We start from the raw sequence: 13,041 nt of genomic DNA on the forward strand, positions 1-13,041 counted from the left end.
AGAAAATTTACTATACATACTACTATAAGTCTATATTCCTATAATTACTACTATCTCTGCAGTCCTAGTAGAAAGTATAGTATAACTAAAAAGGTATAGACTCCTTCTTTGCTCATTGATTCGGGTGCGGACACCACACGTCTAACGGGCAGCTGTGGCCCGTGGCTACATGCTGTTGCCGAGTGTTGCCTCTAAAAAAGAGATTGAAATTGCTCAGTTGCTGGTGGACTGTGGGGCGGCTGTGAATTCAACGATTGATGGACCCTAGAGGTCACCAACGCCCCTACATCTTGCAGTTGCTCAGGTTCAATCAGTGCATTGTCTTGTCTGCCAGCGAGCCGTCTGTGTTTATGGATCTCTCATACATTAAAATGCTTTCTAAACACCGGCAGATGGGTTATCCTTAGTATAATTTATTTATATCAGTCTCTGACCAGCAGGACCTCATCAGCTGCTCTATACCATATCTTCAAATGTTGAACCCACCCCAACTCTTCGTCCTGGAATGCAATCACCATGAACGGAATGCTCCTCTCTCAGATATTTACCCATTATCTCAGCCTACACTTTCTCAAGTGACACTGCTTGGAATATTCCGCCATCAGATCCACCCCAGAAGAGATGGCATCTCGCTAGGCTTCGCTCAGCGGAACATACTATAAGTCGTATAGCGTTTTCCAGAGATTTGTCGCGTCCTTGGCGTCCTGCTTTTGTTTTTTTGGACAGGAACGCATGCTGGAGCTGTGGACCTTGTACGCGAGGAGGTCCAACGGGGCAATAAATGGCAGATGCTTTAAGTTGACGCCTTCCAGCGTCATTGCATTCCCAGGCAGGTACGGTGGCTGTCGTCAGTCACGTTAGTTTGAATTCGGCTATCTGACTGGGGCACACAAACGTACCAAGTACCCTGGAATGATATCCACCTGCACTAAGTACGTCCGTTTGCACTTCGGTTTGGCCTTTAGTTTGCCCTTCCGTGTGCCCTTCCGTTTGTACTTGAAGAACAGCGGCTTTCCGCACGCCTTAAAGGACTTCCGGAACCGGGAGACCAGCTCCTTGCGGATCCATTGGGTGTCAATGGGATGGCCAGGCCTGAAAAGCAGAACATCCACATCCTGCACCAGGATGCATGGCCTCGTCAGCACGATGGGATAGGTAGATCTGGTGTCTTCACTGCACTCACCAAGGTTTGCCGGTCATTTCTCACATAATTTTGGACCGCTAGGCCACCGACAATTGCAACCTTAGCGCCCTGCAGTTCTGGCATCGCCTGTAGAGACCAGATGACCGCTCTTGCTGCAGCTCTGAGTGCGGCATTAAGGGCAATGTCAGACAAATGAGTCAAGCTCATGTTGAGAGTGGTTCCATGGTTTTCGAGATATAGCTTGGAAAGGGAGTTGCAGAGCTTGATTAAATGAAGTTGGTAGTGACTGAGCCTGTGAAGAAGGGAATGGACCCTGTTATTTATTGTCATCGCCTGGTTCGAGAACCATTGCATCTTGATACAGATGTTCACTTTGAAACAAGGGTGAGGATATATATGGAGGCATGGCAAATGTACAAAGACCTTTTCTTTTTTTAATCCTTTATCAACATCATGTGGAGCATACATTTTGTCTTAGTTATGGCGGACATAAGGGTGGTGTTATGAACCATCCTGATACAAGACATTATTAATTGAAAGCATTCATTATGCGTGATTGCTCTTACATACATTAGAGGGTGAAACTTCTTCTAACAGTCACGGAACAAGGTATAACAACATTATTCATTCAACGGATAAGCAAGTTAAACATATGTATGCTCAGAATATGGCAATCAATAATAATAAGTCAACAAGTACAGGATAAACACAAAACAGCTGTAAAGCCCACCCATCATTCCATCACGCATTCTGCTCCTCTTTCACCTCTTCTTCTTTCTTCCTCATCTGCTCTTCCTCCTCCTCCTCCTTCTTCTTCTTCATCATCTCGTCATACTCTTTAAGTTCTTCACGCCATCCAGCTGGCATAATAGCTTCCAACGGCCAGGGACTCTTTTCGGGCACCTCGCCTGCCTCCCTCATCTCCGCCCCAAACCTCTCCTCGGCATCCCCATGCGTTCTTTCCCGTGGGGTTTCGGTCAGAATTTTAAACCAGCTTCGAGTACGAGGCGGAAGGTCCTCCAGTTTGAAGAGGCGGTGCTCATCCATCACTACCTCCATGTCATCCAGCAGGGTATCCCACTGGAGCCCTCTGATAGTCTCTTCCAGGTGATTGTCCCGGAAGAACAGGAGGGTCAGCAACTCAGCGTAGCGCGCTAGCGAGGGGATCTTGACCAGATAATCCGCGTCGACAACGCGGCCTCGCTGGAATTCAATGGCGACTTTTGGAAGACGCTTATCCTTGACTGTCCAATAATCGGGGTCATTCACGGGTGGTATTCCCAGCGGGATCTCGGGCGCTCCCCACAGCAGCTTGGACTTCTTGTAGAGTTCCAGTGTGTACCATTCGCGGGGATTTAGGCTGTATTGCTCGGGTTTGTAGCAGTCCAAGGGGCTGAGGTCCACAATATTAAAGTGCGCGTAGGGGATTCCATGGCAAGAATTGGGGTGGTCGAAGCCGCAATACTTCCCCAGCTGGCACGGGGGGAAGCCGGCTTCTAGCAGGAGGTCGCGTGCTTTATCGATATGTTTATCAGGGATGACGAAGTAGATGCCCTATTGTTGGTGGTTAGCTCCTCCAACTGCAGTTGTGGTGCCTCAGGGGAATTAGGGGACTTACGTTTGCCTCAAGGGGAATAAGAAATATATTCATCACAAGCTCTCCCCAGAGCACGTTAGGGATTCCATAGGCATCCAGAAAGCGAGAGATCCGGCATGGGTAGGTCCGGTCAATCATTTGGCGGCGACTCCTGTTTTTAGGGTTAAATCGGAGGTCGGCCATCTTGCGCATATGAATCAGTTGTTCACGATGTTAAGACCACCATGTCCTGGCCGAGAAAGGTTGGTATATATATATGAAGACTTGAATGTTAGTCCCGTGCATTAACAGTTAATGCATAATGATCTTCCCGACAAGAAGCAGGGAATCTCTGTTTCAAGTTGGAGTAAAGGACCGGCTCCTTTAATCAATCCTCAAGGTCATTCCCTTGTTCATCAGTTCGATTCTCTGGATTTGTTGAAGTCGACATCTCTAAACCATGGTACAATCCAAGACCGTGTGGAAATATGAAAGAGTGGTAAAATTAGAAGTTTCTTAACTGTTGAGTCTTATTATTGTGTAGGCGTACCGAGAAAGAAATATCCCAGCTGAGAAAACCACTTACTTTGATAAAGTTAATAGAACTCTCCGTGCTTTGTCAGGGACCTAGCCGAAGAAAAAAAGGAGGATCAAACTTCAAAGGAAAAATGTGCCTAGTAACTGTAGGGCCATATCGTCCTTTGTTTTCAGATTGAGTGAGGTCCTTGAGAGCGAGCCGCCACTCAATGAGAAGGACCAGACTTTACTTTAGTACTGTGGTACGAGTCGCATTAGGCAGGGATACTGTCCAAGGGATCATTCATGACCTTGAGTAATGATTGTCGCACTGGTATTCATCCATTTTCCTTTATTACTGGCTTATTGTTGCAGGCCGAACCATGGACTGTTGCAGTCATGATGAATAGTAGGCAAAAGAAAATCACAGCATAATCATTTGGCTGGCACACAAACATAAAGGAGGCAGCTTTCGACTTTTCAGGAGTATCAAGAGACAGACAAGGTGGGATATCAATACTAATCTCTCCATCAAGTTGAAGACAGATAGTCCGTTCGGTACTTCAGTGGGTGGCCAAGGAATATCAGCTGTTATATGTTGTATCCTGTGGCAAAATGCTCCAACACCCCCGGAATGCCTACTTCTTTGTTTGTAGCAAACTAGAGCGTACACACTCATTCATGAGAGTTCAGGACTTGACGCCACATCCATTGGTGCATTGATCTGTTCCTCATGTACAATGACCCTCGAGCAAGCCGACCACGGCAGGACGACCGTTTTCTTTGGCCAAAGAAATGGCGCTTTGAACCCCATTTCTGTCTGACTGGGAGCTTACGGTTCTCGCATTCAGCAGAATACGCACCGTGTCTAGATGGCTGTGTTTAGCGGCCCCTTTGATAGTCGTCCGGCCTTCAATAGGCGATGCGGGAGTGTTTACATCTGCGCGCTTCTCTAGAGGAAGGAAACCAAGTCAGAGATGACCACAGATTAGGGCTCCATGCAACGCGGTTACTCCTCCTTTCAGACATGCAGGAGCATTCACGTCAACTCCTGCATCTAGGAGAAGGTGTATTAGGTTAAGGTTCATGTCCGCACTGGATGCCGCGGCTAGAAGTGCAGTTCTCCCATAGAATGGCGCAGCTGGTGCATTGACATTGGAACTTGGTGCTAACAGTCCCTTGTGCGCGGCGGGGAGTCGCTCAGGGGTATCTGTGAAGGTGGCCTGGTAGATTGCACGCAGGGCCTGCAAAGGCGCGGCAGATGGGGAGAAGCTGGTCATTTTCCTTTTAGCAGCGAGGGAGTCGAGGAGGACAATACATACCCAGGACTATTCGGCCACAGACGACCGCTCTACAGGTTATCAGTCCTACTTGATCAGTTTCTTTTGTGAATCCCACGACTCCGCTGAATTAGTTGCCTGTTGGGATAGCGACGTGCAGCATACGACCTTGAATGATAATGAGATGTAAGTGGGGACTGAAAAGGAAGGAACTAGCGACGAGCAATGCAGTGCAATTGACTGCAGAGTCAAGCTTAATTCCCGGTCGTTATTTAAACGAACATGATAGTGGTCAAGAAAACGATAATTATTCCCTATATGACCAAATCCGCCCCTCCAACCTTGCCGAAGAGACATTCCTCTGTGATCCAGAGATTATGGCATCCCAATAGCTGCACGTTAACATGTGGTCTGAAGATAGTGCTTCAATCATTGCTGAGAGCCTAGCTGGTCAAGAGTCACCTGCCGAACCACCTGCTGTCCATGCTGAGCATGCTTTGCAGCAAAAATGCATGTAGACACCGCTGCAAAGTCAAATGCTACTCAGGAGTCGATTGCCCACCCTTATCCACCTCTTGTGGATGCATCTTTCGCCTCTAGCCATACAGCACCAGAGCAATCATCTTCGGGAACATCCTCCCGTCAAGGCCGTCAGAAGAGATTTGGTGAATTCTCACATGTTGAGATCCCAAGCCGCCCTTCAGCTGAAGCGAAAGAGCTCTCAGTCAATTCCCAAATGCGCTTCCCCTAGCGTCCAGTTGTTGTGGATGATTCACCCGGCAATTCGTACCTGGTGGTCTTGAACATTGGCCCGCTTCTGGGTATTCTCTAGTCCTTGTGGAGCCACTGTATTCTCCATATTATGTCGCTGCAGAGGTTCCGAGGCCGTCTCCTGTACTGAAGAGTAGACTCCGGTCATTGGATCTTCTACCGTGGCCGCCCTAGCTCTCTTCTTTTTGCGATGCCGACGCACAAAGAACACAGCTGTGATTATTGCGATAATAGCGAATCCAGTGCCCACCCACATGCCAGCCGCTTTTCCAACTCCGGAACCTGGGTTCCAATGTGATCCGCCGGAGGTAGACGATGATGTCGAAGCGGGGTTCGTCAGAGTTGAAGTGGACGTGGACGATGTAGTTGTCGAGGCGGAGGTGGGCGTCGTTGTGTACATATTCGGAGGAATGGGGACTTCATCGTCAGTCCCGCGGCAGTTGGTTGTCGAACCGCAGCATCTCAGAATAGTTCGTGCCGTCGCATGGGGTCATAGGTGAATTGTTGCCTGCCAGGTCGCCGCTCTAGAGATCAGCTGCAACAGCATTAGCCCTGTGTGACTATTCACTTTTCGATTCTATAATATCATGATGAGGGGGCCATAATATTGAGTCAAGGGGCAAGTAACATACAGCGCAAACATTTGTTATAAACATCCCACCCTTGGCCAGGCAAAATCCGAGCACGTGCCTCACCAGTATGTTGGGGAGGTTCCGTTTCCTGGTACTTTGCAAAGACCGTTTTGTAGACAGTCGTTGGACTCATTGCAGCACATGCTTACTGCGCCCTCTATACCGTTGCATAGTTTGGAGTCATTGTGGGTAGCGGTGTCTCCATTTGGCCTGTAGCAGGTTGCCGGCAGAGAAAAGTTGAGGGATAGTGAGGAGAATCGCGAATAAATGCCTCATGGTGCTTTGAATGCTGATAAACAGGAAGACATGGTACACAGATATACCGCAGAAGACATGAGGAACGCAAAGGACCAAGAAGGATGGGATTAAAAAGGGGGAAATCAAGCAAAGGGGACGAGGCTGAGAGGCTGGGTCGGAATTAATGAGCACTGCGTTAAGAACAAGTACGCTGGCTAAGTCTCTCCACTTCCATATAATTTTGACCCTCTTCCTTTCCTAGGCCTTGGAGTACCAGATCTTCTGTGAAATGGCCCCCGCGCCTTAGCGCAGGGTCAGGACTCAGGAGCCTCCATTCCGCAGTTCTTACCTGAATAGGGAATGGAATGGACGCTCTAATGTAAGACGACCTCTAACAGGCTAGTGATCTACCAAACAGCTAGCCAATAATAGTGTTCACATGAATCCGTCCGTTCAATTTTATAGATAGGATGTAAGGCTGTCTCTGTGATCATCACAGCTGCGCCACAATAGGCAACAAGGCAGTGTTACCCATGCTTCCCCGTGTACACTCTGTTGTTGGGTCATGTTGAATTTTTCCTGGCTGTACTTCATGTGCTTGCGAGCAGCTTCCTACTACTTCCTGCTACTTCCCCTCCCGAAGGAAATATACATGAACCAGTCTGCTCACTGATGTTAAAAATTGACAGAAAAGATGCATGATGATCAAGATGACCAGCTTAGGAAGAGCTTGGTTGAGACTCCGGCTACGAACTCGGCTACCTCCACGCCTGGTCCCGAGCGTTATTCAGTAGACGATGGCTCCTCCAACCGGCAAGGCGCCGGGAGCGACGACAAGCCCAAACCACCCAAACCATCTGTCCCCCTGCAACGTTCCGTATACATTGTGTTCTTGACTCTGCTGTACGGAGCCGCAGCACTGTACGCTTGGGTCATCATCTGCATCCTCACTTATCACCCCATCGGTGCAAATGGCTATGGACACGGCGAACTCAACCGCATTCTCAGTGGCCCTCATCTTGGTACCACCACTGTGCCCGAGTACCTTGACGCATTATTCGCCAAGAGCGAGAGGTATCTTAGGGCGGCGAGAATTATCCAGTCCTTGGTGTCCGTGCTCACCATCCCCTTGACTTCCGCCGTGTGCTCGCAGGCAGCCGTGGTGTATATCCAGCAGAAGCGAGGGGACAAGCGCCCGACCCTCAGGCAAAGCATGGCCCTGGCGGACAAGGGATGGACTGACCTTGTGCTCTTGAAAAATCTCGTCTTTGGGGGTTGGAATAAGTACAGGTCCTCGCTACTACTCTTTGCCCTGTTTCTGCATCTCCTAGGTGAGTTCATTGTCTTATTTTGCTGCACCTGATCTACCTGCTCACCTTCTTTTCTTTTCTTTACAGGCGCTGCCATATCTCCGGTACAGCAGATCTTTCTCTCGTTCAAGACGATCAAGCGTCTCAGGTACCCCGTCAGCCTCACCCAAATCACAGACTTCACTGATCTTTTCCCGGACCGCGGACCTGACATTGGGCTGGATGCAACGAAGCTCAGAGCCACTCTGGCATCGACGGTCAATACTGTGGTTCAGCCAAGACTCTGGTCCTCAGGCAATGGCACAGTCTCCCTTGATGATAAGAGCTACCAGACTTATTCGGAATTGCAGACAAAATCCCAAAACACCCTCGCCAATATATCCACTATAACTGATCCATTCTGGGCCGAGCTCCCCACCAGTACCAACACTGGTTTACTACGACAGTTCGCTCCTCGCATCAACTCGACCGCCATATGGGAGAACAATTCAGCTGCCATACTTCCCGAAGACTGCAACTCATTGTCTGACGCCTTCTATCTCCACTACGAATATGGACAGGAAGATGACGCTCCATTTCAATACAGCGTTGAGATATGTATGCCGGGAAACATGTCAGAATCGCCGTGGAAAAACCAATTGTCTCGACAAGATTTAAGCGAAGAGTTGTATTTCAAGATGAACTTTTTGGGAGGCGGGGGGATGCTTGATTACGTGCCCAGAGCAGGAACATACTGGAGGAAGCTGACACTCCACACCACAACGGGCTACTTCGAGCTTCCCAACTACGCGAATGGCCAAGTCCCTGGGCTGTTCATCGAAGAAAGTCCGTTTGACAAAAACCCGCGAAATTTAACCCCTCGGGATCTAGACAACAATACAGCATGGACTACGCTCAACGCTACCTTGAATGTGATCAATGCCGGCGATAAAGGTCCACTTCTTAACATCGCCATGGCACTGTTTGGCGAAGGCTCTTTTGCCGATGTGCAACACACAGTCTTAGCAGCATATGCCAACTCTGGCATCATCTACGATGGTTGTATTGGCATCATCCCCTTTATTCCACTTCTTGACGACCCCCACTCCTCCTTTAAGGTGTCCCCGGGTAACCCCTGTCTAACGGGCAGTGGTACCGGTGATCGTGAATATAACGACGACGTGATGCATGCAATTGTTGCGAACTACTTTTTCCTTTTCTCTGGGGATCCTACTTATGGGCCAACTTCGGAACGAGTACAGAACGCCTTTGCCTCAGCGGCGTTTCTAGCCAGCGACATGTTCATGACGAATAACTACCATGAGCAGAGTATCAGCATATCATATGATATGGGTGCAGATGTACAAATCCCGCACATCTCCTGTGTAGGAATTATCTTCGTCACAGTATTATTAGGTCTTGACTTGGCATGTCTCCTGGCATTGTCCCTCTATAGCGCGTGGATTCCTCGATGGACTGGGACTCTCGACTCCTTTGCGATGCTGCGGATCGGGGCGTGTATATCAGAAAAGGTTCCTCTGCTGGCCGCGCGACATGTTGAGCGCATTAAAATTCTTGATGAGACTCCCGGATGGATGGGGAACGCATCCGATGGCGAGATAGGGGAACTATGCTTAGGCGGGGAAGGGCCACTTGAGAAGACGCAGCGTTACCGCAGTTATGACACCGATCATGCGACTCAAGCAATGGCGACAAGGAAACCCTCGGGGCCGATCAGACAAGAGGGCTATTCGGATTCCTTAGCTCCAGGAGAAAGTGTGTAGCAGTCATACTCTTAAATGTATTCTGACCCTGGCGACACCCACCTGACTACTGGCCGGAGATAAGCCACACGCCAGTTGGTTAATAGTGAGTATCTGCTTAACCCAGGGGAACAGATAGTACTGCGTGTCATCAAGGAGACGCTTCAGGAGGTAGAATCATCATCTGCTGGTGGTGACGCAAGAACAATCGATACTGCCCCGGATCTGCTTGCTTCCAAGGCAGTGAGGGCTTGGGCGGTCATCCTCCAAGGAATGAGAACTTGGGATACGGTGGAGTTTATTACACTGATTCTGCATGCCTAACTGATTTGACTGAGGGACAGGCATTACGCAGTATGGTAAGAGATCAAGCACAAACATGAGTAATGAAAGTATTGGGGAGTTCAATGTTGAAAACGAGAGTATGAGACCTTAAATTGTTCAGGGGATACGCAAGATGGATAATCTGATACAGTCAGAGTCGATGGTTGAGCTACAGAGGCTCAAATAAACGTCATCTTGCATGTTAGACGGCTAAATATTTCATAAAGTCGATAATAACCAGTACTTCTTTGTTGATATAGGTAATTTGGGTAGGGATACAGCGACAGCAAAGATCCAACCACAGGCAGCTCCAAATATCATGCCATCAACTGAGAAATGATGGCAGTCGCTTAGGTATCCCCGCTCTTTAGTAGAGGTAGCTTTACTAGATCGCTTCCTTTTACTACATATGTCTGTGTCACTTCTGCATCTATATCAATAATCATAGTCATCCTCAAATGGTTTTGAATACTTCTTCCCGCGCGCCATACTATCATAGTCACTTCCCATTATTCTGCGCTCCAATATTCCTTCTTGACTGAGCCGAGTCTCATCCAGCGTCTCATGCAGGGGAAAGTAATTATGGACAAAGAAATCTTTGAGAAGGCCATTCAATGGCCGAACTGGCTCGATGATCCGATCATATAGTCCCCGCCTCCTAGCAATTTTTTCTGGATGCTCTGGATCCAAGGTTCTCATAGCACGAGGAGACAGGCTCAATTCCAGTGTGATGTTCGGGAGATTGAATGACTGAGAGATGACTTTCACGGTCTTGATCCAATCCACTGTCTCCGTATCGTTTGGACCGAATGCGTCGTCACCCAAGGTAGAAGGAAATATCCAATGCACCCGGCGGAGATACTTCCACGAATATTCAGGGAAACCGTGTAAGAATCCTGATGTTTGTGGAGTCCATGCTGTGGTGTCTGGAGAGTCCGATTGATCGTACCAAACTTCAAATGTATTTTTGGAGTAGTACACAGACAGCGCGAGCTCTCTTATGCTCTTACTGACAAGATAGCGTGTGTCTGGAAGTTGCCAACAGGGATGAGCCGTAGAGAAAGCAGTATGTGTTGCAGGGCACCAACATCCTTGATCAACAAGGTATGGGTGAGGTCGTGCATTACAAGCTCCATACCAACAATCTTGAGGGAGGAACCGCTTGTAACATGATGTCAGTATTAGTGGTAGAGGTGCAACTAGCTCTGTGAATTCAAGTATGCGGACTTGGAGCTCCACCGGAAGATCAAGGAATCGGAATACCCCCGGTCGCGCGTAATGTATGAAAAACCTCGTCTTTTGGCCTATTGTTGCCATCAGAGCTTGTTGGAGATCGAGGTTGCGACGTGGCCCTGCACGGATGGAGAGTTCTCTGAGTCGAGGAAGCTTTTGCAGTGGCTCTAGAAAGGCTGCAAGGGTCTTTTTAGTAGCGGCGCCACAGATCAAACGAATTTCCAGCTGGTCGTCTTGCTTGATATGCGTTGCTAACTGGTGACATATCTGCTTCCACATGCCGAGCACACCATTCTTTTCGAGTTGGCTATCATTTTCGAGGACTTCCTCGGCCGTACCATGGCAGGCCTGCTTCCCTGGACCGAGACAGTACTCAGCACCGATCCGGATTGCAAAACGCCTTAAGGATCCCCATCCAATGCGGCCCATATTAGATAGACTCCGCAAACGACAGCCCATTTCATATTGGAAGCAGAAATGATTCTCAGAATAGAAAGTGCGACGAGCATCTTCAGATACACTGCGTGACACAAAGAATAGTTGATTTGGAAACCATGGTTCCTGGTTACGGCCTGGGCGTGATTCAGCTTTCCCGAAAAGTCTTTGCTCACGGGACGACCATTCCCCGACAGCCTGGCCGGTACTGAGATCGATCTCGAAGTCAACAACGAGGCCTATTTCGCGGTATATTCTGAGGCGGATGATATAAGGGAGGCGCAGAAAGTATGGTTGATTTGTCATTATCATGGCGCTAGGTTGAAATGTATATGAATCAATAATGCACCGTGGTTAGGCCTTAGCTGGAGATGAAGTTAACTTATGATTCTCCACGATTAAGGCACCACACCCTAAGATAAGGCACCAAGTTGGTTACCTAACTTAGTTAAATGATTGGATATTATTCAACAGATGCATCCTGCGCCACACCAGTAGAGATAAACCAACCCATTGGTCCGCGACTAACAACTTGCATAGCCCCAAGTACCAACCATTTTCCGCCCCCACAGCAAAAGACTGGAGCATATATCGAGATCTCAAAATGCTTTTCTGAGAATCATCTTCATCCCATGCGAGCTCCATATCCAACCTTGCATAAATCACCAGCATGCCGCTACAAATCACCAAGAACCCCGCAAGACACCCTGACTCCAATAAACACCGAAGGCAACAATCCCATCAAATTTTTGAAACATAGACAACACAAGCCCAGCACAACCGCACGCTCAGAGCTTGGTCTCCTATTGGCGCCAACCCATGCTGAAACAAGCAGGAGCAGGAGAATAGTCCCTGAGAATAATCAAGTAGGTAAGGAAAATTCTAACACCAGTTTTCTCAACGAGATTAAGTGATGCGAAGAGGACCCAACTAATCAGAGTAACAGTCATTGCACTGATAGCAAACCATGCTCGTTGCTGCATCCTGTCAGAAAGGTAGGAGACCATCATCATGACTGTTACAGCTATGAGATTGGGTCTGATTGTCAGGAGGCTTGCGCGAACTGTGTCATTTCTTAGATGTTCTATCACTACCTGGTCAGATTGTCAGCAAATGAGGTCTGTAGTCTCCCTTCACATTTCTAAAAATGGTTGGTTGGGAGGTATTAATATCAGCAGGAAATTTGAACTGTTCACAGAGCCAATTTCATAATGCAAGATCAAGCAAGCAAAAGCTCACACTTTCTAGTCTCCCAATGCCACCAGTCCCTAGTAATGGTATCATGCATGGAGTCCATGTTTCCTTTATAAATTATAATTGCCCATAATGCTAGGTGCCTATACTTCTAATGTATACTCAAGAGTCTATATCCTATCTTAGTAGAGTCTATATCTACTCCATCTAGAGTCTATATCACCCTACTTGTTCGCCAGGTCCCATCCACACATAAGCTTCTGTTCACATAACCCTAATTTATCCGAATTTCCTGTGTTTGCTTTATTACATTACACACATAGTCTTCTTCATTATCATGCATTAGAGTATCTTGAAAGATACATTGACTTTTGCTCTATGAAGCTACCATGGGGACCTAAGCCATAGCAGGCTTGTCATCGATAAGTTGCCTATCGATAACTATTGACAATAATCGTTATCGACGATAACGATTATTGATCGATTAATCATCGATGATCGGCAGAATCCTCACCGCCCACTTGAGAGAATCGGGAAGCGCCAAGTGTCCAATTAGGATGGCTCAGGGGCCAACTATATATAGGCTGACTAAGTCGGGACGCTAAACCTAAACGGGATGGAATCCTGACACCCCCCCTCGGACCGAC

The 13,041-nt window shown here is 48.1% G+C and overlaps 4 protein-coding genes across 4 annotated transcripts; 1 reads left to right on the top strand and 3 right to left on the bottom strand.

Moving 5' to 3' along the window:
- Positions 1-656: 656 nt before the first annotated feature.
- Positions 657-1,351, bottom strand: CDV56_100214 (uncharacterized protein; the record flags this gene model as incomplete). The annotated part of the gene is made up of 3 exons (XM_026753833.1): positions 657-842; positions 900-1,115; positions 1,184-1,351. 3 exons carry the CDS (start codon positions 1,349-1,351, stop codon positions 657-659), a joined length of 570 nt encoding a protein of 189 aa, XP_026609644.1.
- Positions 1,352-1,885: 534 nt separating this feature from the next.
- On the bottom strand, positions 1,886-2,933 carry CDV56_100479 (uncharacterized protein; the record flags this gene model as incomplete). Its single annotated transcript, XM_026754098.1, has 2 exons — positions 1,886-2,698; positions 2,763-2,933. The coding sequence occupies 2 exons, from the start codon at positions 2,931-2,933 to the stop codon at positions 1,886-1,888; spliced, it is 984 nt and encodes a 327-aa protein (XP_026609645.1).
- Positions 2,934-5,112: 2,179 nt separating this feature from the next.
- Positions 5,113-5,687, bottom strand: CDV56_100981 (uncharacterized protein; the record flags this gene model as incomplete). The annotated part of the gene is made up of 2 exons (XM_026754600.1): positions 5,113-5,220; positions 5,307-5,687. 2 exons carry the CDS (start codon positions 5,685-5,687, stop codon positions 5,113-5,115), a joined length of 489 nt encoding a protein of 162 aa, XP_026609646.1.
- A 1,163-nt stretch (positions 5,688-6,850) lies between these two features.
- On the top strand, positions 6,851-9,229 carry CDV56_101246 (uncharacterized protein; the record flags this gene model as incomplete). The annotated part of the gene is made up of 2 exons (XM_026754865.1): positions 6,851-7,487; positions 7,554-9,229. 2 exons carry the CDS (start codon positions 6,851-6,853, stop codon positions 9,227-9,229), a joined length of 2,313 nt encoding a protein of 770 aa, XP_026609647.1.
- Positions 9,230-13,041: the final 3,812 nt, after the last annotated feature.

The sequence above is a fragment of the Aspergillus thermomutatus genome, assembly GCF_002237265.1.
Source record: "Aspergillus thermomutatus strain HMR AF 39 chromosome Unknown NODE_451, whole genome shotgun sequence".
Classification (NCBI taxonomy): domain Eukaryota; kingdom Fungi; phylum Ascomycota; class Eurotiomycetes; order Eurotiales; family Aspergillaceae; genus Aspergillus; species Aspergillus thermomutatus.